We start from the raw sequence: 25,261 nt of genomic DNA on the forward strand, positions 1-25,261 counted from the left end.
AGAATTTGTAGAAGTAAAGACCTCGATGGTTGTGAGAAGCTACAGCTCCTTCCTTGCTACATGTTGTTGGCAGCACAGTGATGTACAGAACCAGATTCTTTTAGTTCAAAGGACTTGTTAACTGCATTCAGAAATAACTCACCTTTGCTAACAATTGGGTATTAATTTAGAGAAAAAAAATATTTCAAAATCCAAGAAGGACCTTAAACTTTCATTCCCTAGATTTGCTGTCCTAAGGATCCTAAGGAGATTTTGTTCAGACCAGCCCTTCTGTTACATTCAGCTCTCACTCTTCTTGGAGAGTATGGTGAGAAGGTGCTTAAAGTAATAACAGAAGGCAGCAGCATCTGTATAATCTCTCCTTTCCTGCTGTGAAACAAGGAACATGAAATCAGAAATAGCTGTGGACAGCATAGTTGTGGCTAAATGTTTCAGGTCTAATTCTGCAGGCTTTGAGGAAAGGCCTCTTCACCCACGCACCAGGTAACTCCCAAACAGCCTCCAGTAAACATCCTGACCAGCAGGTTTGTTTAATCCTCCATCCCAGGCACACACATACCTAGGAGCCACCAGCCACTAGCAATGTGAATAGAGCCACTCAGACAAAATGTAAGTCCTGGTTTTGTTACAATCCAAGCACAGCCTCTTGTGTGACAGAACTGTGTTTGTTGTAGCCAGAGCAGGCACGGTACTCCTGCCCTTAAAAGCAAATGACCATTTTTTCAATTGCTGATAACTTCATTGAAAATGTGTCTGATCACATGAAAAAGTCACAGTGTCAATCTTGCAGCAAACTGGGGCCAGGCTCCCTCAGTCATGAAAGTGGGTGATGCTGACATATCTTTAAAAAGCATGGTGTTAACTCAGTAGCGCAGGACAAATTTGCAGGTAGAAAAAAAATTAATGGAGAATGTAAAAGGCATATCTGCCTTCAGATGTGGTTGGCAATTTGAGATAATTCTAGAGGCAAACCCAGACTCTCTTGTAGCAGCAGCTCTATTAGAGGCCTAAGATGAATGATGAGGAGAGAGTTGAACAATTTTACTTGTTTCAACTAAAAAAAAAAGCAGCTGGGGATCTTCTAAGTCTTCAATATGTACACAGCGCTGAACTTTGGAAAGGTATAAATTACCACTTTGAGGGGAGAGGTTTGGATGGAGATTATGAAAAATAAAACAGTGACAAGGACAGCAAAATACTGGCCTCAATCAGGTGTCAGTGTGTCAGGATGGAGCTAAATGTAGCCTGTGTTTGTCTCAGTGAAAGAATTAAATGCACACACTGGGGATATGGCAGTTATTTTTTCAGCGACTCTGATAATTCAGCAAAAGGCAGGGATGAGGGGATAACATGGCCAAGTATGCTGATTTCAACAAGATATGATAAAAATCATATTATACTCACACAAATTATATCCTTTTTCCAAAGTTAGAACAAACAATAAATTCAAAAAATTCCTTCACAGCGAGGAGGGAAGGATAAAAGCATTGCTGTTTCCTCTTAAAATCTTGAAGGAAATCAGAGTTCAGTGAGTCATGCACTAGAAATAAGTTCAGTGAAATTCATGTGTGGAAAAATCTCAGGTGAGTAATTGGTGATGAAAGAGTTATAAATAGAGACATTAATGATAGATGCCTTTTAATGGAGCCAGAGCAAAGAAATAAAATGATCTCTCTTTTTTGGTGAAGGTTTTTCTATACAGAGTATTATTTATACCCAAGACCCGGGTGGGTTGATCGGCTGCTTTGGTAGCTATCAGCTGTCATTCCAGACATACAGAAAGATTAATTGAAAATTTGGTTATTCTTCCAGTCAAAAGCTAAACTTCAGTCTCTGTAAACATACCAGGACAACACAGAAATGGTAGTTCCAGGCAAATGTTTGGCCCAGTATTAATTAACAGAGACTGTTGATGTTATGAGTTCTCCAATTGTTCTGTAAATGCCATTTTCCATGTGAATATAACATCCATCAGCAGCTTCAGGAGTCTGAAGGGTCAGGACAGAGGTGTGTATCACCCGGGAGAGCAGGTAAGGATCAAAGGAGAGGCTTTGCAGGGGAGCAGGGCATTTGTTTTCCAGCACAAACAGTAACACTTCTGCAGCTCTGGTTTATCTGCAGTCATGGGACAGGATGGGATTCACCAAAGACAGGAAAGTCTCCACCCTAATTCAGACACAGCTGAAAAAACAACCTGATGCTAGTTCAGTGTCCCAGGAAAGGAAGGAGCAAGGATTCCTTTATGGGCAGCAGAAACAGGAATACAGAAAGCATGAGGAGACAAGTACGTGTGGTTTGCTGGAGCTGGGGTCCAGGGCATTCCTGGGGGGATGTCTTTCCAGTCTGCCAACCTCCAACTCAAAATTACACATTCTGTCATAGGCAGCTGTCCTCTCTCCAGAAAAAGGCGAGATTTAGAAACAAGAAGTGGCCGTGGCTCTTCCCTCACCTCCAGTGAATCTTCCCTGAGGAATGTTTCTGAGGCACAGCAAGAACTTCAAGGCAAAGTGCAATGCATTTTCAGGAGTTGAATGAAAAAAACCTGACACAAGAACAATGTTCCTATGGCTTTACATTTGAAACACTTGGATAGAGGAGTGTCAAGGTTCCACTGGGTAGGAAACACTGGTGTACGGAGATGCACATTACGCTGAGATCCCACATCCTGAGGATGGATCTGGAAAAACAGGGAGGCCAGCTTAGGGAAAGGCAGGAAATCCCTGCAGGAGATGAGGCAGAACAACTGGGCAGGCTGACAGGCTGGAAATCTGTGGGGTTTTTTTCCCAGGAGATGGCAGTAAAGGACAATCGCCTTTCAGGCAGCGGAGAGCGGGGCAGTGGAAGCCGAGCTGCTCCTCAGGCAGCACTGCCACCCTCGCCAGTCGCTCCTTGGTACCAGGAGCAAAGCTTTGTTCTTCGCGTCAGTGCTTCTAGCAAGGGTGAGGAGCTCAGTCTTCTACATTTCCATAGAGTAGGTAAATTAAAAGCCTTCTGCTTATCGTGGCAGGATCCCACTCCCACCTCATCCAGACTACAAGAAGCCCAGGAGATCTCTCCTCCAGCCTCCCGCTCACAGGGGTAAGTGCTGCATTCGTGCTGGGTTGCTTCCCACTTTGTACAGTCGTGTTGTGAGACCCTCCACAGACAGACCTCAGCCTTCTGAAGTAACCTCTTCTCATGCTTAATGATCACATTACTGCTTTCCCTGACTTGTTTCTGGCTGAAAACTCCTCAGCTTGGATTTATGACCATTGCTGTCTAGCTGGAGACTTCATTAAAGAGCCTGGCTCCATCTTGTTGGAATCCCTTTCTTACGTACTGAAAAGCTGCTGTCGAGTTTCTCCTAAGTCTTCCCTTATCCAGCTGAACAGGTCCAGAGCCCTGCATCTCTCTTCATGCACATTGCAGGATTCAGGAAAGTGCACCACCCTCTCTGAGCCCAATTTAGACTGCACCCCAAAACAGGCCTGTCAGCCTAATAGTACTTCCTGAAAGAAGAAGGAAGGGAAGGATTTTATTCCTTTACTTTCTCTTAATTTAGTTATCTCCATTAATCTACAAGTTCTTCAGGCTCTCTATTCTTCCTTGAATAAAAAAGGATTTCCAAAGCACACTCTGTACAGGTAACTGCAGCAACTTTTATGTGCATATTTTAGGATCAGTTTTGTCTCAGAAGAGGCCAGTGTTCAGCTAACAAGGTGCTCAGGATACAGAAAAAGAGAGAGCTGGTTTTACTACACCCCAACACAAAACCTGCCCCTTTCCCAGTCTTACAGACAGGGAGAGGTTAGAAAGGGCATTCATACCTGAAGTGATCCGTGACCTGGGAGTGGCAAAGACCTGGAAGTGCCAAAGTGCTGTGGTGTGGTGCAACTCTCCTCAGTCACTGCACTTCCAAAGCAAGCTGTTCAGGAGTGCTTCCTTGCTGCTAATGTTGCAGCACAAAGGACAATAGCTATGAGTCCTCTGCCATTTCCTCAGAGCCTACGGTAAGCCAGAGGAGTAATTAAATACTCTGGCAAAAACAGCAGAAGTATGCTTTATTCTCCTCTGTGACTCATTGAGCAGTTGCCAGGAATAGCCAGGGATTTAAAGTAAAAGTTACTGCCAGGCTGTCTGGTTAGTGGAGTTTGCTGCTGAAAGAAGCATGGACAAGTTGATTACGTACTTCTTGCCACTCCTGCATGCATTCAGCTTCCCAAACCTATTTATCCTGCCATTTGTTATAAGGCACAGTGAAATGGAATCTCAAGTGAAATGGGAATCTGAAGGGAACCAGATAGACAGTAGCACACCACTGAAGACAAAACCTGGCAAGTGAAGAAAAGGGTAGAGGTTTCATGAAGGGGCTGATGGGAGGAACTATTTTGTTCAGCTGAAACATCAAATCAAATCTTCCCCATATACCCACCATGGTATCCACCGCATCCCACATTGTATATGAGCAAGTCAAAGATCTGTTTCGTTCCTCTAAGACACCAGGAGTTCAGCTGCAGACAAGCCCATTTTTATAAAAGAGCCTGTGTGGTTGAAAGCTGTCCCTGCTGGGGTGGCTCCTCCAAGGATTACCTTGCCAAGAATACCTAACACCTGCGCAGAAGCCAAGATTCAGTCCCAGACTGCCCTCATGGCCTGGCACCTGCCAGGGCTGGGAGCCCAGGCTCCTCAGCAGTCCCAGCCTCCTCCCATCACCAACGTCTTGCTCTCCCTCATTTCCCGTGCAGACTTCCAGCACGGCAGTTCTGCTTCAGATGGAGGCTGCCCATTTTGTTGGCTGAGCAGATGACCTGCCAGCCAGTGCCAAGGCGGCCAGGGAACATTTCCTCATCCCTTGTGTCACCGAGACAACATTTAGCAACAGAGCTGCAGGACCTGCCCTGTTCCACCTGTTTGCATCATAGCTAAGCCAGACCTGGACCAACAGAGATACTGCCATGACTGACAGGAAGTACAGCCCTCTGCCATCCCCCGAGCTGACAAGCGAACCTCACCCTCTGGATTCAGAGTTTCTAGACACTGCTGCGTGAGCTGGGCTAATGAACGGAGTAGCAAACCATCAGGACAAGGCTTGGCCTCACAAATTCCCTTCAGGAGCTGAGGAGTGAATCAGGAGAACTGATAAGCAGCACTAACTGGTAACCTCAGTGAGAACTATCAGTTCATTTTGAGGGAGGAAAATGAATCATTAGCTGGTTTATTGCAACAGCACAGGTCACTCGCTTACTTTTTCTTTCTCTCTCCTCTTTCTTTGTTTTTGGTCTATTTTAGAAACATTGGCCAGCCAAAGCTGACTCACCGGTATGCCTGAGGCTTTTCTTTTCTCAGGCTCAGGCAGAAGCACCATGTACATATCATTCAGGTTCTGTATGGATAGCAACCAGGTTATTCCCTTAAAATTGCACCATGTGAGTGGAGGCTGAATGTCAGCAGACAAAAGTCCACTGAGCTGAGCAGTTCAGGAGCTAAGGTTCATGTTTACCTTTGTGGAAGGTCTGAAGGGATGGACCCTGTGTGGTGCAATAAGGGAACAGTCTTACTAGTCAGGGGACACACAGACAAATAGATGGGACATTCACTCCACACAGAAAAAAATGAAGACACAAATCTCTCCCTGCACAGCTTTAGGAATTTAGAAAATAGGTCTCATGATTTATGCTGTAAGAGCACTGTAAAACATGGAGTGGTGTAACAAAATCAGAAGTTAATCCCAAACTCTGCAGGCTGGTGTGGCATGTGGGTCTTAGGACAGCCCTGTTCTTACTGCATTATCAGCAGTCCTATGGCATGCTGGTGGGGCAGATAAGAGGGACAGCTCTGTCCTCACAAAAAAAGCTCAAGAGAAACAACAGAAGGCATGAAATCAACGAGCAAAATCCCTTTGTGGTTATTCCTACCCCAACTTTTGCAACCTTAGGTCCTCTGCAGCCTCATCTCCACACCTTGCTGCTCCTGAGCATTTCCACACGGTCTGGACTACAATCATCTCCTACCAGGGCACTGAGGCCACAGGCAAAACAACGTGGGGAAGTTTACACTGCAGCTTCCCCTCGCTGGCTGGGCTGCAGCTGAGAAACCCCTCCTTTGTGTTCTTACTTACGTGTGTAGGTAAAAACAGACATGGATCTTGTGATTTTTATTTACAGTCCAGTTAGAAAAGAGCATAACACCCTGCCCCAGCCCCCTCCCCCCATCTGATTCATTTGCTACATTTAAAAGAAATACAGTGTGGTTTGCCAAGACATACAAACTTCTTTGTTCAGAAAAGGCAAAGAAAACAAGTGAACAGCATTTTTTTCCAGTTAAGTCAACTCCTTGATTACAAAAACACCATCAAAACTAGAAATATATATAATACAGAGAAAGTGCTAGCAGGGAAGTAATTTATGACTACCACAAAAGACTGTCAGAAACAAACAAACAAACCAACCCCACAAAATTTTTAAGGTACATAAATTTTTAAGGTACATTGTTTCTGTGTCATCAATGTATGATTTATGTCCCTGGAGGTGTGACATGGAAGCTGCTGCATCTGCGCCACTGAGCTGATATTGACATCCTCTGCTTACAGCTTCCAGGTGCAGAAATGAAGATGGAGCTGGCAGATTATTTGGGCCTGTTATCATACGTCACATTTGTGCACATCAAATGCTGCATGGGTTTTTGTTTTTTTTTCTCAGCAATCAATTTCTGTTTCCCCTGGTGAACACCACAGGATTAGGTGTAAAATGCCCCAGCTTCCAGAATCAAGTATATCACATATAAACTCCATTCTCAGTAAAAGAATATATGCAGATTTCATAGTAACAGAGGAAAAGTTTAAACTGTTAATCACAGTGAGCCTTTAATGCCTCAAGATCACAAATACAAACCTAATTTTCTTTCTGGATTTTTACATCTTTCTTATGATTATTTAAAGGCTCATTATGTCCAGTGTTTGAAATGAACAACCATGATGCAGCAAAGCTCTCGGTGTCTCAGGGCACGTTCCATTTATGTCCAAGTATATTTTTAAGTACACTCATAATCCTAACCCTCTCAGTTAGAAAACCACCACCAATAATCAGAATCTCAGAAAACCAAATATTATCTTCTCCTAGTCCTCTGTTATCTGTTTCCTCCACTGCTCTGACAATTCCTCTCACTACCCAAACTCATCTCCACCTTCCCAGCTGCCGTCCCATTCTCTGTTTTCCTTCATGTCTCTCTCCCTCATCTACTTGCTTTTCCATCCATCCTTGGCTCCCTTCCACACAGCACAAAGCTCTGGAAAACCAACTCATGCCCAAAAACAAATTTAAGTTAAATTAATCAAAGATTATTTTCTCATCCTTACACTTCTTTGACCCAATCTGATTTTACAAAGCACTGGAATTTTTTTCAGAGAAGAGCACTCAGTCTTGGAAAGGGCACAGGGGATCAGGGCTGTTGGTCCAAGAGTTTTTTCAGATCCAGGTCTCAAATTTAATCCTGAGAAAGCAGCAATGGCCTCGTGTCCTCTCCTGTGGGGCACAGGGAGCTGTGCTAGCGGACGAAGGATGCCACGTGTGCTGACACTCCAAAGGGAGCAGAATAGGCTGCTGCTAATCCTTGCAGGCCGACCACCAGGTAGTGACAACCCTTCTGCAGAACCTTTCCGACATTCTGGGGAGAGAGATGAGAAAAAGGGATAAAAAAAGACAAGGTGATAGAAAATACCTTCACTTAAAATCATTCTGACAGCCAGTGCCGCGGCCCCAGAAAATGAAATTCTCCCACAGCTAACGAGGGCTGGAGAGTGGAAAAACATTTTCCATCTATTTTTATATAGGCATACACACCCACGGGGTATAGTTAAACTGAACGGATGCAGCCTCCACAGGAAGCCAGGCTTTCACATGTGATTCTATTCAAGAATAAAATTAGTTTAAATTCACCCTAGTTTGTAGAAGTACATAATTCCCACATTACATGTTCCAACTATGTTAGTAATTCCTAGAAGTTCATAAGGATCTAAAACTGGAGCTGAACAAGAAAGAAGTAATCACTAAAAATATTTCTATGGAAATTTAATTGCTTTTTTGTCAAAATAAGAAAGTTTTGATCCACATCAGTACACATTCAGGAGCTCATCTATGTACTGCACTAGAGGTACACTTGCCATGGATAACTGAAAACCTTAATCTAACTTTAATTTAATTTTTGATAGTTTTTGCTCATGTGGCTGCTCACAACTGGGGAATTAATACAATGTGGTCAGATTTAGAGGAATATCAGAATTAATTGTTAGTAACTCTTTATAGTTGTGTGAGACTAGATTAAAATGACTCTTGTAACATGGGAAACATCAAATCTGAGTAAATATTTTTAAATCAGTGAAATCCAGTCAATGTTTATTATATTCTTATGATTTCTTAAAGCTGGATTACCGAGGTTCTGGCACATAAAAACCATCAGCTGTCCTGATGTTACTACACAGTTGAACTTAGCTGGTTTTACTCCTATAGAGACTTACTCAAAAGGAGTTGAGGTGCCAAAATATAAACGTGGCTCAATCCAGGGGGCAGATCCTGAGGATGGAGGAGGAGATTTAGGGACTTTCCACATCTGCCCCTGCCTCATTATATCACACTGGAGTATTCTTTCCCCCTTCCTGCCCTTCATTTACCTACCCAGACCTCACCTGTTCTTTCATGAGCTGTTCTTTGTGCCAGAGCCAAACTGGCAACCCTTCCCCTTGGGAATGTCATCTGACCAACACAAAAGGGAATACACAGTGCCCAAGAACTGGCCTGTGCTCTAAACACCATTAAAAGCACCTTTATATACCAACAGCATCACCAACAGCAAAGTGATGGCCTGTTGCAACCATTCTCACAGAACTGCATCATACAGGCTTGAGACAGCTTCCTACAGCATGGGACCTGGAAAACACAGTGCTGGAAACTCAAAGAATCAAATTTGTCATGAAATAATTAAATACTCTGTTCATTACTTTATAAGCAGTGGGATTTGAGAGGCAGCTCAGGACAATGCTGACATCTGTAAACTCAATTTCAAAAGTAACTTTGTCAAGCTAATAGCATTTTCTGCATGTCAGACATAGCAAGCATAGCTTTACCAAAACCATGGTTTTTTAAATCGAATGCAGTAGAAAACCATGTCTCATGATGACACCTGTAATCTCAGCAGCTGGAAAGGATTCCTGACAACAGAGAGGTTTCTCCTGTTAACACAGAAACTACTTTTTGCTACGAATATCCAAGACACACCTGAGATGTTCTTCAGTGACATGAACAAGAGAAAAACAATAGAATTCTTCCACATGGCAGTTTTGTAACCAAAGGCACCCATCTTCCGGTGGGAAGAAAACCAAACCACCAGACTGTAGGACTTGTGACTTCCCACACAAGAAAGCAAAAGAACAATTTTGATCCAAAATTGTCGCTAAAGATGAAGAACAAGCTGCATTTTTTTCCCTGTAACTCACAGCAGTGATTTCTAAGGGTCACCTTGGCCAAGGAATGTCCTGCAGGGCTGTTTACCGTTTCTTTCGAGCACTTCAGTGGAAGGGAAAAAATGCAGGCCAATTAACTGGAAGTTTTAAGGAATAGTTTTAAAATTATGATGCCGGGGGAAACGCAGAACCAAGCGAGGCAAAGCACCCGTCACATGGATCAGCTTAGTGTCATTTTCACTTCGAATAGACAGATTTTGTGCTCTTTGATCCAGGCGAGGGTCGGTGTCCGCCTCTCCCCCGGCAGCACCGGCTCCTTCCCGGGCAGATCCAGAGCAAGCCCTGACCCCACCTCGGAGCCGGGCGCGGCTTCGGAAGTGCCTGCGGGACAAGGGGCATCCCGGGAGTCCCTCGGAACTGTCGGAGCCGAGGCCCCGCTGCCTTCCCGGCACCGCAGACACCGTGCCGGGGGTCCCCGTACCGAGGGTCCCCGCTCCTGCGCCCTCACCTTTCCGTATTTCTTCAGGCGTTTCCCGTAGGGCCGCTTGCCGGGGGCCCGCGGCGGGCGCAGCGGCTCGTAGGAGCCGGGCAGGACGGCGAAGCGCACCTTCCTGCACCCGGCGCCCTCCTCCTCCTCCTCCTCCTGCTTCTGCTGCTGCTGCTGCAGCGCCGCCGGCCGCGGGGCCCCCGCGCTGCCCCCGGCCCCCGCCGCCTCCTCCTCCTCGCCGGGCAGGATGGAGACCTGGTCGTCGCCGGGCCCGCGGCGGGAGAACCTGCCCCTCACCTTGGCGCCCAGCCGCGCACCCACGGTCATGGTGCCGCCGGGCGCCGACCCGTCTGCGCCGACCTCGGGCGCTTCCTCCGCCGCTGCGCCACAGGTGTGGCCGGAGGCGGCCGCTGCCCCCTCCCCCGGGCGGGACGGCTGCGGGAAGAGGCGCCCTGGCCCGGGGCAGGCGATGCCCTCGGCTCCGGACCCCGGCCTCGCCACCGCTGTGGTGCGGGCAGTCGGGAGCTGCTGCGGGAGCCCGGGATTGAAGCCCGTCAGCTCAGCGGGGACAGGTGAGCTCTGACGGGGCGGCACAGCCCGCACCGCCCCCGGGCTGCTCGCCAGGGCCAGCGAGAGCCTTGGAAGATCCTTCCGTGGCACCGCACGCTCTGCACCGGCCCACGGCAGCACCGCTCCAGGAGGTCACGCTCTTTCCCCGTCAGCCAAAAAGGCCACAAGCTCCTTGGATATCCCTCAGTTACAGGTGTTCCTACTAAAGCCACGGGTGAACAGCCTCTTCTGCCTCCTGGGCTGCACTCAGCTACCCCTGGCAAAGGGGCAAGTGGAGGAATTTCTCAGTGGCTTTTGCCCAGATACTGGAGAGGCTGTGATAGCCACACCTCGGCTGCAGTGTAGCAGCTGCCTCTCCTAAGCAGTGTTCCTCAGCTGGGGTACATTAAGAAATGCAAAATTGTACAGGGAGGATAGATGCAATTTATTAAACCAGTTGGTGTATTTATCAACGTTTGATACGCACATGAATGCTTTGGGCAAGCAGATGCAACATGGGGACAGACTAATCCTTTCCCCTGGATTCTTCCTACTGAGAAACAAAGCCTTAAACCTGCATCTCCCCAAGATGTGTGAGTAACGTTTGGAAAGTAAATCCTGCACTTCACATTCTTATCTGTCCCAAGGATGGTGATTCACCACCTCTACAGCTCCAGAAAGCTCTATAAAGAACAGTGGGGCCACATCCCTGGATGGTGGAAGTCTCAAGACTGCCACTACAGGAGAAGTGCTCTATCCCATAAATGAGAAGTTCTGAGGTAGGTAATTTTTCCCTGTCATCCTAAGAGAGGGAGGCCTTTCCCCACAGACTTGGCTTGTACCTCACTTTTCCAGAATTCAACTATCAGAATACATCTCTCAGCTGAGATTTAGTGTCTCCATGCACAAGACGGCAGGGGAATCACAACATGTTCTGACATGAACAGGTCCAAGGTACCCCGAGGCGTATGACACCAGATACCAAAACCTCACGTCTCAACATCTCATGGAATTTTAGCATCACCCATTACCATATGGCATAATAACCCGACTTGGTTCCCCAGCAGTGTTATTCGTTCAGTGGACCAGGAGTGACTATTTTATTTTCACTGATTTATATACATTTTAATGATTTTAAACTGGACTGTGTGAAAAGGGATGCACTAGTTTTGGAAATGCTGGTATACCCCAAAGAAAGAAATAATGCAAAAAACCACCCCAACTCAGACAAGCCAAACCATGCAGTAACCCCACTGCTCACCCTCCACCCGTCCCAAACATCCCCTAGAGATGCTGCCAACAAATTAGTTGACTTAATGAGGCCTCTGAAGATTTGAGGCATCCCTCTTCCCAGCCTGGAACTGGGAAACATGACGTGGCATTTAAAAAACTCTTGTGTATTTCTGAAGTTAAAGCTGTGCTGACAAAATGCCACGCCAGTCCCCTCCCACACGCAAGTTGGGAGCATTTGGATCCGAAATGCAGCTTATTCCTCTTGCCTAAGAAGTAACTGAGACATAAGAGGTCCAGCACAAGTCAGCTGTTGAGGGTGCCCAGAACCAGGCACTGGGTCATCTCACTGATCCCAGACTAAGGCTCTGCTTGCCAATAAAACCAGAGACCTTTTTCAGAACCGCTTTCTCTGATCTTCCCATCTTACTCCTGCTGGGGCAGCAGATTTGGAAAGCCAAGTGCTGTGTGCACCTACACCTTTCGCACTCAGACTATGTCTCTGGGGAAGCTCCAGGTGTATTTGCTATGGAGAGCATGAGGTTGGTCACAGCTCATCTTCCAGCAAGGCAGGAGGAGGAGGGCACAGAGGTCAGGAATCAGGCCAATTTCACACTGCTGGCAGCCACTGGACAGAACATCATTTGCAGGCTGCCCTGATACATAAACTTTGAATCGACAATGACATGTTTCATGGGTAAGCTGAATGAAAATTTGTCAGCTCTGTCCTCTGGAAAAGCTGTGTGTGTTTTGCTACATCTCCGTTTATATGGAGCGGTGAAAACCAGCGGCAATTTAGGGCAAAGTTAGCCATGGAAAAACAGCGCCTATAAAGCGGGAGGCTCTCCTAAGTACTTAATCTACTGTCTCACAGCATGACCTATATTTTTTCCACTGAACCTTCTGAAAAGGCAAAGGGTTTTCTTTCATGACCAAGTTCATACATGACCTTAGATTAGCATCACAGTTATATTCCAGTTGTGTATTTTTAAGAACAATTGAGTATTTATGGACATTTATGGGTAAATTGAGCAGACACACAACGCCCTCCTCCCCGGACTGATTTTTGGTGAATTCCTGTAAAAGCTCCTGGACATCCATTTCTAAGCAATGCTAAACCACTGATAGTTTCTGAACAGTGCAGGAGCACTGAACCCATACCATGCTAATCCTGAATTCACACCATGCTGAAGGTGGAGCCTGTGCTTTTATAAAGGGCAAACAACAAGTATTTTAGTATGAGAACTGTTCAAGTAAGTTTTAATAGAGTGCACCAGTGAATCAAGATGACTTGCATCAGATTTGGTTCAATGAACATCAGATAAAAAAAAAAAAGAAAAGGGGCTACAGTTCTTTCTTTCCAAACACCACCCTTTTTCTAAGGCAACAATACACGTCCATTTCCGAACATAACTGTTACATAGGAAAGCTACATCACAGTACAGTATGTAAAGTCCATCTCGGTCAAGAAGCCATTAGAGAATGGCACATTTACTACACTTACAGCTTTCTAACTTAGGGTTACAGAGTTTACCACAGCTTTTTTTTTCATTTTTATTTTTTAAAGTGACAATTCCTTAATGAACTTTCTATTCTTCACAAGAGTGTGCAGATGGGGCCCATATGTTGATATTACAGTAATTACAACATTAAATAACATTGCACAACCAACCTCTATGGTTAATTCAGTACAAAAGAACAAGTATTAAAATGTACCAGTACTAGTGGTTTTACATAGTTTATAATCATTAATTATGAAGGAAAAAAAATGTGGGGCTGTTTTTTTTTTCTTTTCTGTAGGCAAGTGCCTAATTACAAAGCTGCACATTACAGGCATAATGATGTGGAATAAATACAAGAAATCTGGTAAAATATTAAACACAAACAGGTTACATGGGAACAAACTGTACAACCACAAAAGCATAAATCAACAATTTATCATTATAAACAATGTATGTTTAGCTGTAAAATATTACGTGGAATTGCATGTACTCTTTGGGGGCACATGTTCCAAAAGCCAAGCTAATTCCTGAGGTGGTATTATTTACTTACACAATTGGTCAACACTTCAGATTATCTTGTGCTATTAAACAGTCCCAATGTTAATAGATTTCCATAAAATGGAATTTATAGTATTCCGAAGGCAGCAAATAAGTGATATTTTACACCAATATATTCAAATGAAATAATTCTGGTTCTCCGTTTTGGTGCTACATTTGTTAATGGGCCATGGGAATAAGCACTGGAATTTGCAGACAGAAATCACTTATGCCTGGTTTCTGTTCCCCCACAGCTCTGAGCTGGCCAAAGGCAGAACAAGGTTTCTAAACTGTAAGTGCCAACACTGTAAACATATTTGTCTCTTTTTTTTTCAACTAAACACTGTCCAATAACAAGGATAAGAGCCAAAGATAAGCAGGAACAGTCTCATGTAGAACAAAAGCCAATTACTCATCGACTTTTGGTTCAACTCATGAACAATTTTTAAATAATTAAAAATGGTCATGCTACAGTTGTGAAAACTAGTTTGTGCATTTGACTCAGGACAAGTTTTTTAAAAAACGCATGGTAGAGGTAAGACTTATAAAACCCACCAAAAATGTAAATGATAGGGAAGAACTTTTCCAACTCAAAGCATCAAACATACATTTCTGTGCAGAAATCTAGACAACTATACAAGATCTGAATTTAAGCAGTCATCTTTTTATTATACAACTCTATGAACATAAAATGAACAGAATGCTCTATATACTTACCTGTACATGTGAACATAACTTCTTTAGCTACAGTTATTTAATATAGGTCATACTGGATTTAACTTTACAATTCTGAATAACTATGTATAACCTTATTGCAGTAAGGGCAATTTCTACATGGGGAGTTTCACAGGCCAATCACATTAGGCGAAACCAGTACATTCAAAGTGTAGATCATGTATGAATCTTCCCTGATCCCAAAGAATTTAGGTTCTCTTTACAGCTTAAGCTCATTTGCTATCTTGGATGCAATGTTCTTAAATGCGATAGAAGTCCCAGATATTCTCTTGAAGCGAACTCCATTGAGCGACAATCGTGGCAGTTTGCAGACTTCCATCTCCCACTGAACAAGGCTGTCTTGTCGTGCATCACCGTGGACACAGAAAAGCAAAAACCTCTCTTTTTGTTCGTAATCACAGTTATTGGCATCTAACACTTTCCGAATCTCTCTCATCATATCATTCGGGTCCATAGAACTCGTGGTCTTCATACTCCACGTGAAGCGCAAGGAGCGTGGCTTTGAATCTTTGCTATCCTCCTTCTCTCTGTCTTTAGGCTCCCCAGAAACACTCCTGGAATAAGTGACACACAGCAAAGTCAAAACCAGAGCAGTGTAGCCGAGAGAGAGAAGAAAAATACAGCTCTTGAACAGGGGTTTCTAAACTGCCATTGAGATGCCACGAGTCACGGGCAAGCTAATTCAGGGATTGGGATGGGCTCTGCTGGAACAGCCCTGCCCCACGTGCCGCACGCATGTGCTCAGCACAGCGCTGTGCCACAGTAGTGGCACACAGCAAAGCAAGTTTGGAAACCCCTGCTCTACAATGTTCTAATGACAACATGTGCAATGGGAACTGCAGCAGACACACGTTACTCCATACTGCTCCAAAGTGGAATCTATGTAAAAGCATGACTGAAGTTCTGCTGATTTCATGATCTGGAGCATGCCATACACCAACAAAACTGAAGTTGAGGGACACAATCCTGAAGCAGAAATCATACTGTAAAAGCAGCAGAGGAAGAAATCCCACCCTGCAACTCACAAGTCTTTAGTTAATTCCCTCCCCCTCTTTTCTGCCTTCCTCCCCTTTTGTATTTAATTTTTGACCTCTCTCTGTGCCAAAAGACCTTATAATAATGTGTTTTATTTTAACATACAATGATATTGATGAGGCAGAATTTTGGACTGTAATTTGGCTGTGAACAGCCTATTGGTCACCATTTGAGTACAGAGCCAGCAGCTTTTACAAGTAAGAAACAGCGACTTGTGTTTTACAAATACAGACACAAACTATTTTATTTGATAAAGGACAAAATTGCAAGGGAGCAATTTCCAATTAATGCTCTTAGTCTGATGCTTCATTATCAAATAGATTACTTGTTCCATTGCAGAAAACATTTTGAGAACCAGCACAAATTACTTTAAAGTAATTCCACAGTCAGCTGTATCTGCTCTTGCCCCAGGTATTTTTGATGCTGATGCCTCCACATCCACCACTGGGGAAAGGCGCTGCTCTCATTTCAAGTCTATAAACTGTCATTATTATTCAGAGAGGAGTCAAAACAAGCACTTTTAATTCAACTTTGTGTGACCCCCAGAGAACCGCATTGATATTAAAGGATGGAGCAGGGATAAGATCTCAAATGACTTTTTTAGCCCAAAACAGACACTGTAGGATGACAAAAAGCAGAGAAAGCTAAAGAATGAAAGCAAGAGCTGAAAGCAACTTCACACTTCATTTGAACACTCAGTCTCTTTTCCTTTTCTACATCCAAGAATTTGACAGCTAAGAGACTCTGAGTTGAAAAGGGCTAACTTAGATAAATGCATTGTGTATTATATACAGTGTAAGAATGTGCTGTTTATTTTTTTTAAAATAGAGGCTGTTTTGAAAACTAAATCAATACTTTCTGTAAGTGACCGGTTTAGAATGAATGCAAACTACAATGCCTGTTCATTAGAGAGCAGAAAAATAAAGAGGTATGCACTGTGCTTAAGCACACCAAAAGCTGAAACATGGCGAAAGAGCAGATATACTGGAAAATGAGCATATGAAGGAATGTTTTATTGCTAACAAAGCATATATAGATTTGTGTACAGTGGTTGCCACAGAAATTCAATATTTGGCAGTCACCACTCCTTTTGTCTGAATGTCACTTGCTTTATTTCTCAGAACAAGTGACATTCATTTCTCAGGGACTATAAGGTGTTTACTTATGGCAAGCAGCAGCTTTACTAATGAGCACAGTATGCAACTATAGTAAAAATTTAATAGATACATATATACACACAGACACACGAAGTATTTACACTGTCCACTGAAACCAAAAGTAAACACCATTAAATATTTGTAAAGTCAAAACATGATTTTAAGTGCCTAAAGGATTGGTTAACTCCTACAGGGGGCTTTATTATTCAAAGGAATATGCTTACATAAAGTTTTGTATTAAATACTTCGCAAGAAAGCAGAAATGAGGGATATAAAGGACCTTGCCAAGACCCCCTCCCCCCAAACAGAAAACATTTTTGAAATACAGAATACTTAACCACTATTCTCTTTTACATTTTGACTTAAAAGGCTTTAAGAAATCACTTGATTCGAAAGACCTAGGAGCGAAGTATTAATAGTGACTCCTCACCTTGAGGTGTCAGTTCTGCCACTGGCTTCGCCTTCACTTGGATCCCTCAAAACAAAGTTAAGGTTGAGATTCAATGATAAAGGTGAAAAATAAAAGTTAAGAAAACCTACACCTAGAACAATGTTAAATAGCTACTGATGAAAAAAAAAAATCAGTATAAATAATGTCAAGCCTAATACTGTTTAATATAATTTTTTCACAGCTGTAATTTTAGTTTCCCTTTATGACACCTTAATTTTTTCCAGCTCTGATGTGTAATTGTTTAATTTTTTTCCCCAATTGATGGTAAAATTAACAAGTTCTTCTGAACCTACTGCAGACAGAGCAATGGCCACATGTAATTCCAGCAAGCACAGAGGAGCAGTTGGTCAAGGTGGTCCAGGGGAGCTCCACTCTGCGCCCTTGTGGGTCAGGCCTTTGTGTATTCCTGAAAGCACTTTGAGACAAGCCCATGCTTAAGCACACTCAAGCAATTAACAGTAAGATGTGCCTAAGAGTTTGTGAGACCAAATGCTTGAAGACCAGCTCAGGAAGGTTACTTCAACATCTGCTTCACTTTTAAGCAAATCAGCTGTTACATTCAATCTCACTGGAGTCAGTGTATCTTTAACTTGTTGCATTAGAGCTGTGCTTTGCAAGGAACTGGTTTATATTATGTCTTTTTAGCATGAAGCAACTTGAAATATATCCCCAGATTGTGTAAGCCACCTAGGGATGTTCCTAGTGCTGCTGTACCAGTACTTAGGACCCAATTTCAATTACCTGATTAATGTAATACATTCAAAACACAAATACTTTAGTAACTAACACCAGGGAAGTATCATTTGACATAAACCATTGATTAAAAACACTTCAATACCCTATTCACTAAGCATTCTAATAATGCATTTATTTTATATACTTACCAGAAGAGGCATTTACCCTTATCGAAAGTTAGTAAAAAGTCTTTCATGACACCTTCTAGTCAAAGTATACTTTAAACTATTATTTCCTGAACAGTACAGAAGTTCAAAGTTATGTGATCCAACTCAAAGAACAGCAAAAAAATAATCCCCTGGACCTCCACCCATGTAATCCCAGATATTAAGTCTTAAACAACCCAAATTTTTTTAAAAAAATAAAAACAGAACACCCCACCATCACCAGTAACAAAATAAACACACCCTGCAGGGCTGACAAAATATACTTTTAACATTATAAAACATACTAGGAAATTGTAAAAAAATCTTCTATAATAAAGGATAAATCTAAAATACATGAATTTAGCATATCTTAATTCTAAACATAGTCTAAAATATTATTTTAATATTTTAAGATAATGAAAATATTATTTCTTCGATCTAACTCTTAAAAACAAAGTCAAGATACCATTCCTTGTAAAAAACAAGGAGCCATTGCACAAAAAATCAGCCTGTACTCTTGAAATCAACTAGTTATTCAACAGAAAATATCTTTCTTCCCATTTACAAATCTATGCAGTTTACTAGCTTTGCTGTAATACTTTTTTTCTTTTTAAAATCAGAGAACAATTATTTCCTTACAACTATGTAAGTGCTGGAGATAACAATAATGGAGGATTACAGTCCTGTATGTTCAGGTTTCTGGAAAAAGAAAATAATTCATACACTTCTTCTGTTTTAGGTCTTCAAAGGAGGTATTACTTAGGCACATACTGATGCAGTATCAGCTCACCAGGTGAGATCAATTTTGTGAGGAACATTACTGCATTTCCAGCTTCCTTCTCTTCCCTTTTAAGTATCACCTTATGTAATTCATATTTTACTTACAAATCTGCAACCTAACTTTCAATTTATCTTTTTTTCCCTGCACATAAATGGTAGAATTCAGTGCGCAACAGCCTGATTCAGCAAAGCAAAGAGAAATTTCCAGGATGTAATTGTGGGGTATAACTGAGAAGAATGCATTATGGACACATCCATAAACAGGCTTGGGAATTAACAGATAAATCACTGGTAGAAAGAGACAAACTGAAAATTAAGTCCCCTTTTGCAAAAGCTCTTGTGACTGCTAAGTCTACAGTCACTTGATCTTGAACAGTGTACTTGAAAACCTTTCTCAGCATCTTTCCTCACAGGATTATTACTGATAGCATCATCACAGGAATGAATGCAGATCCAGGATGTGTGGGTTTTCTTCTTTCAGAAACCTGAACTTACAATTTGAAGAAGCTGGTGACATAATAAAACAGGCTGTATGATACTGAAATACTATTATTTCCACACTTCCAGACTTCTGCCTGCTTCTAACTTCTCATTTATTCACAGATTTTAGAATTACCTGAAATAACTTGTGAATACCTATTATTTTTAAGTACAGCAATAAAATGAGTGTAAATATAGCCCTTGCAACAACTGCATTCAATTAAAAAAGTAAAATATTGTTAACGTTAAATAATGACTCATTTTGAAGTCACTCTTTTCAGCATTTTAATGAATTTGATTTTATTTTAATTGTATCACAGCTAGGAAACAGGAGGAAAAGACTTTCAAGCTGTGTTCTCTTGCTCCTTGAAAATAAGGAAGCAGAATAGCTGGTCAAACAATGGTTACAATATATGCACAGAAGTGAAACAAGGCAGATCCTGGAAGGAATACACAACCCAAGCAGCGTTCTAACTGAATTTGTATTTACTTCAGATAGACTTCACAATTAAAGTCCCAGTCACAGGCTGGGCTTTTCTAATTGTTTTCTCTTGAAACTCGAGGTACCAACCTGCGAACAAACTTGGAGGTGATCTTGCTGATGATGCCTGTGGACGTCCCTCTCCTGGCGTGTGCGAACGCCCCGGTCTCGTGGGAGGGCGAGGCGGGCGGGCCGTTGTAGGTGGCGTTGCGCCGCTCCCGCAGCTGCTCCCCGTGGAAAGTGCTGCGGCTGGAGCTGCCCCGGGGAAAGCGGGTCCGGTCTGGAGTGGTGGTGCTAATGCTATGAGCAGATGGGGAGGCAGCAGGCACTCTTTGAGTTGCACTGCTGGGAAAACAGAAGCATAAATAACGAGAAAGACCGGGCTACAAGCCCTCCTACATGACAACTGCTTCTGAAAAGAGGGGAAAGAAACCCTGCTCTTAATTCTTTTCAAAAACTGAATGTACCACTGATTTGCTTTTAGTATTCATACTCTTTGATTTTACAATGAAAATATATCTTGATTATTTCTATCTCAATGATGCATAAATTTTAATTTATCTCTAGAGCTGTTAAAAAAAGTATACACACACAATAGGACAAAAGGGAAAAAGGTAGAAAAGTCTGTAGTGAGATCTGAAAGTGTCCCCAGCTCTTTTCTGGAAAAATGTGTTCATTAACACTTTTACCCTTACTAACACGTTACCCTTAACATAAGCCCTCCCAAAAAACTTAATGGATATTTCTTAAGTCATAACCTGACAGAAATAAGTGTATAAAGCTATTCAGGCAGTTAATAGTAAGAAGAACTATACCATGGTGCTTCTAGACACCAATAAGCTTAGCAACCTACAAATCAGAGAGGTTAACATTCCAGTATTTAATTTCAATGTATGGTGGCCTGTGTTGTACAGTCCCATCTAAATAGTTAAATTTTTAACTACCTAAGTTTTCTAGAAGTTTCCAGAAGGAGGTAGTCATGGAACTTCTTTAACTGTATGTAAACGAGTGCCATGAACAAAATCAGGTTTAAATCATCTGTAATACCCACAACACTCGAGCAAGCTACTGTTTAAAACCAGAATGCAATGTGGCAGTTTTGACTGGATTACAAACACTTTGAGGTCTGTCACAATCTGAACAAGAGCATTTCTGAAGTGCACAGCTATGGATGCTAAATCTGAACCAGAGTGCCTGTAGCTATTACAGGCCACAGAGCTCAGTCCTGCCTGAGAGCTAGCCTGAGAAATTTATGGGAGGATTTAAAAACAATCCTCAAAGACAGAAAACAGCCCTTGCAGGTGTTGTTTATCTGCCTCTTGTTTTCCTTGCAGGAGAAAGTCAGGAGGTGGTGTACACCACTGACCAATGATGGCGATGTAGCAGTTTACTAACCAATAAGAGTTTCCTTTCTGTACTTTCCACGAACTAGTCTATAAAACAAGGCTAAAGCAATAAACTAGGGAATTCTCCTGTTCTGACTCCATGAGAGTCTATGTCGTCTCTATCCAGCCTTTCCTAAATAGAGCGACACACAGCAATAAAGAAACACCCATCAATCTGTTACCTTGGTCGGTAAGCTTCAGTACCATCTTTGATGGTTGGCAGTGTGACTTTGATAGGGTGACCAGAGGCAGACATAGACTTTTGATGCCGAGGGCGTGTGGATACAGAGGCCACTGCAGAGCCTGCAGAGGATGTGCTGCTTGCAGACATTTCCGTCAGGCTTTTCCATGGTAGAAAGGCAGCAGGGATGGACAAATGACAAGAGAAAAGAAAGTGTAGTGTAAAACCCCTTATAAAAAAGAAATAACTCATTTCTTATTTTAAAAGAACTCAGCAGTGCTGCTTAATTAAATAGAAGACTGAGTGACCAGGCTGCCTTAGTCAGCTAAAGAATACAGAATTCTAAGAAAATTTTGTTCATCCATAAATGAATTCTCCATATATGTTAAGTTAGGCCTTTTCATTCCTGCCAAGATTAAAGCTTACACACGCGTTATTCAAAGTAATAAAGAAAGACTACAACGAATACAAGGACAAAAAAATACTGAAAAAGAAATTCCCAAAGACTTAAATAGATTTATTAAAATAGACTCTCCATTCATGAATACCCTTACTTGTAGTTAAAACAAACAACTAGAACATGAAGCATTTAGAACTGCTGTCATATTATCACTTAGAAGTCACTCGTTTTTAAAGGACCAATTTGTCCTCCTCTGGACAGTGTTCTCCAGACATTGTTAGGTTGAGTCAACCCTTTCAAAGTACAGTTTCTTCTATCAGTACTTTTATTTCTCCTTCCTTAAGTGGCAAGAAAGATGAAAGTAGTGACAAAACTATTGTGCCATTAATTTTTAAAACAAAAGTCAAATGAATTAAGGCAAAATACAGCTTTGCCTCTACAAGGGTAAGTGAAATTGCATTAATAATGTATTAGCAATTGGAATCCCACAGCTAAATAATATCTGTAGCAAAGAGGTAAAGACATCAGATGAATAAGTCGATGACAAGACATTCAGCTGCACCAAATCCAAATTCAACAGCAACAAAACATCTTGTAGGAAAAGCAAATAATTCAACTCAAAAGAAAATTCTTCCGAATTTTTCAGAATATGCTCAAAGAACTGAGCACAATAATTACTACACTCATGAAAGGAACAGGGATTAAGAATCTTTCAATACTATAGAAAAAATCAACTTTAAAATGAAAAACTTCAAAAAAATCCCTTTTCCTTGCAAAATCCTGTTTTACGTATTAAATCTCTTGAAAGAAAAATATCTTTGTCAGATCAGAAAAAATATTGTAATATGTGTATTATAACCCTCTATCTAAAAAAATCTGATATCTGCTTTTTTACAGTAAAAGGATTGTTACTATCTTTGTTCAAATATTTGAAACTATATGCAAAAATTTGGGAAAACACTTTTGAAAGCACCCATCTAATAATTTGAAATTAAAATGCTTTAAGGAAGTACATTAAAAAGCAGAAAACTAATTTTAAGTGTTTAATTAAATAGTTGTCTTTTATGTGTTCCACAGCTCATCATTTTACTGTAAATGAACAGCCCTGCACTTCTCTTATTTCTAAAATTTTATGCATCATTAAAAAATTCAAACACTAGGACAGAAAACAAAAGAAAACTAGTTTACTAGATTATGCTATTTTGTGCTATAATTTTTTTCATTCATTTGACAGTAACTGCTGTATTTGAATAGCTTGAAAAGCATCACAGTAAGAGCTGTTATTTGAATCTAAATTAAAAAAAAAAAAAAAAAAATCCGGTTTTTATTACTCTCCATTCAAGCCAGTACTTTATTTTTCAGTCAAGTACAGGGATTAAATAACACCAGGGATGAACAAAAGATTTTTAAAAAGACTAACTGGCAGTGTTAAATACAACACTGCTTTACAAAACATACTAAACTTCATTGTCATCGCACAAATAGACACAAACTGGTTAAAATCACTATAAAAATACTATTTAGGCCAAAAATGTATATTGAAAACAGTTAAAAAATTTTAACCATTTCAGCTCTTTGAGTGATTAGGCTACACTGCCAGAGTAATCCATCTGAAGCTCTCCATAGCACAACTGCCCACTTAGCAATTAGTTGTTAGCACAGTTACTTCATCCTGTGTTGGAAGACAACCCTCAGTAATCAATGTGATCCCATGAAAAGAAGCAAATGCCAACTGGCACATTTAGCTTCAAAAATTGATCAAAAAGAAGAAGCAGTGGAAGATGAAAACATACACTTGGTCTTTATGTGTTTCATACGGTGATTCAAAATGGTATTTTGCAAAACCTGCTTCTTCTGTGCCTCAGTTCTTGTACCCAAACTAATAAACAAAGGAAGTTGAACAATACCTGTTGTCCTTCCCATTCTGTATTGCAGAATAGCGATCTGAAGAACGTTCACAAACGTAAGTGTTCCTTCTTGTCATTCCACTACCAGAAAACACATTATTCTAGAAGAGAATTAAGACTAAATTAAATACTTTCTACTGTATATCATGTTGTACAAAAATCTAAGCACTGGAATAAGCAAATCAAAACAGCGTTTCAGCCACTTATGTATATTGTTAATGCTTTCAAATGTACTAAGTCAATCTGTCAACACAAATCATTTATATCATCAGCTGTTTTTTCCAATAGCTCATTCACCATCTCATTACTGCACCATTGAGAATACACTGAGAGAACACAAGGAAGTTTAATTTTGCTGACACACGCTTTACTAAGTATTATTCTGCAATACCCACATACTGTGCTCCTGTATTTATTTGTCCCTGAGATCAAACAAACCAGGATCCCAGAGAACACACCTATGGCTGGCTGAAAGGCTTTCCTGCACAGCATAATTTTCCAACAAGGGCTCCAGTTTGTTGCCCCTGTCAAAAGGGCTTTCAAGAGGAAAACGGAAATACTGTCAATCTATGTCAGTAAACCCAGAAACTGTGATGCAGTAATATGGCAAATACATCTTGTTGCAAAACCACTGATGGTATTTCTTTCTGTTATTAATTTCAGTTTGGATAGACTTCATAAAATAAGTGCATAGTCTCCATCCCTACCAAGCACAGGCTAGCTGCTGAAGGCTTAGCTTTAATACAGGACATATAATTCTCACTTTGTAATACACTACATACTGAATTTGGGGTGGGAGAGGTTGCACTGTGCTAACATTACACATAACATTCTGATGCCTGCTGGCAAAAGATTTCAAATATCCTAGATTCAGCTACTACAGGACATCATGAACTCTGCAAGATTTACTATGTTTAGGTCTTCCTCATCTACAGTTTTTCAGCATTAATATGACCCCACAGAGACCACTTAATAAACTGTTTTAAGACCAAACTGTAAGGAAGATTAACAACTGCAATAATAGTTTCTGAAATTAAACTCTCCCGAGTTACATGACTGAAGGTGATAAATACGTTTTCAAGAAATTCTGCCTTTCTGAACATCATGTTACCCCCAAAGTTACACAAAAATATTTTTAAATTATCCACATTAAATTAGCTTTTTTCACTTTAAATGTTTGAGTTTTAAACAAAAATATTCACCATCAGTGTAAGCTGCTCAACCTTGAACTACTGTAATATCAGACACCAATATTCCCTAATCATGCCCATCACAAAGCCCTTCAAAGTCCCCAGAATAGTCACAGAGCTAAAAATGCACAAATATTGAAGTTGCCATTAGCCAGTAAATCAATTTCTCATTCTTCATAGCAAAGATACTCCATTTAATTAGTTCTCACAAAGCAGAGAAATGCTTGTGACATATCAGCTTGTACCACACATGACTCTAATCAGCTTTGGGGCAATATAGTTTTGAGAAAGCTCAGATAGGAAATCTAATCTTAGAAGACTCAAAGTTCCTGCATGCAATCCACACAGCCATAATTTCAAAGACTTTTGAGGGGGTGGGGAGACAACAACCCTATTTAAAATTTAAAAAACAAAAATTAAAGCATGTGCAGATGCATTGCAGACACAGCCTGCAGAACAC

General features: G+C 41.4%; 2 protein-coding genes across 7 annotated transcripts in view; both read right to left on the reverse strand.

Annotated features, from left to right (window-relative positions):
• Positions 1–6,118: 6,118 nt before the first annotated feature.
• C3H1orf115 (chromosome 3 C1orf115 homolog) lies at positions 6,119–10,468 on the reverse strand. Its single transcript, XM_014252842.2, has 2 exons — positions 9,942–10,468; positions 6,119–7,641 (listed from the first exon to the last, which is right to left on the reverse strand). Exons 1-2 carry the CDS (start codon positions 10,245–10,247, stop codon positions 7,522–7,524), a joined length of 426 nt encoding a protein of 141 aa, XP_014108317.2. The 5' UTR covers positions 10,248–10,468; the 3' UTR covers positions 6,119–7,521.
• A 3,914-nt stretch (positions 10,469–14,382) lies between these two features.
• MARK1 (microtubule affinity regulating kinase 1) overlaps positions 14,383–25,261 on the reverse strand; it is a 56,408-nt gene continuing 45,529 nt past the window's right edge. For 2 of the 6 annotated variants that reach the window (XM_014252872.2, XM_014252876.2), the window contains 5 exons: positions 23,612–23,712; positions 21,306–21,464; positions 19,829–20,083; positions 17,096–17,140; positions 14,383–15,027 (listed from right to left, as the gene is read on the reverse strand). In XM_014252872.2, the coding sequence (XP_014108347.1) occupies positions 14,673–15,027; positions 17,096–17,140; positions 19,829–20,083; positions 21,306–21,464; positions 23,612–23,712 (915 nt within the window). In that variant the 3' untranslated portion in view covers positions 14,383–14,672. The remainder of the gene's footprint in view (positions 15,028–17,095; positions 17,141–19,828; positions 20,084–21,305; positions 21,465–23,611; positions 23,713–25,261) is intronic. The other 4 variants (XM_088053857.1, XM_005523315.3, XM_014252873.2 and 1 more) reach the window with 4 other exon arrangements.

Source organism: Pseudopodoces humilis, chromosome 3 (genome assembly GCF_049639895.1).
Source record: "Pseudopodoces humilis isolate 2021_Gansu_Grassland_sample_001 chromosome 3, ASM4963989v1, whole genome shotgun sequence".
Classification (NCBI taxonomy): Eukaryota; Metazoa; Chordata; class Aves; order Passeriformes; family Paridae; genus Pseudopodoces; species Pseudopodoces humilis.

What these genes read in the sequence shown, in the direction of transcription:
- C3H1orf115 (XM_014252842.2), bottom strand. Translation starts at nt 10,247, where the DNA reads ATGACCGTGGGTGCGCGGCTGGGCGCCAAGGTGAGGGGCAGGTTCTCC. An exon ending in GCCTGAAGAAATACGGAAAG is followed by an intron (nt 7,642 to 9,941) that starts GTGAGGGCGCAG and finishes CTCTCTCCCCAG; the next exon opens with AATGTCGGAAAGGTTCTGCA.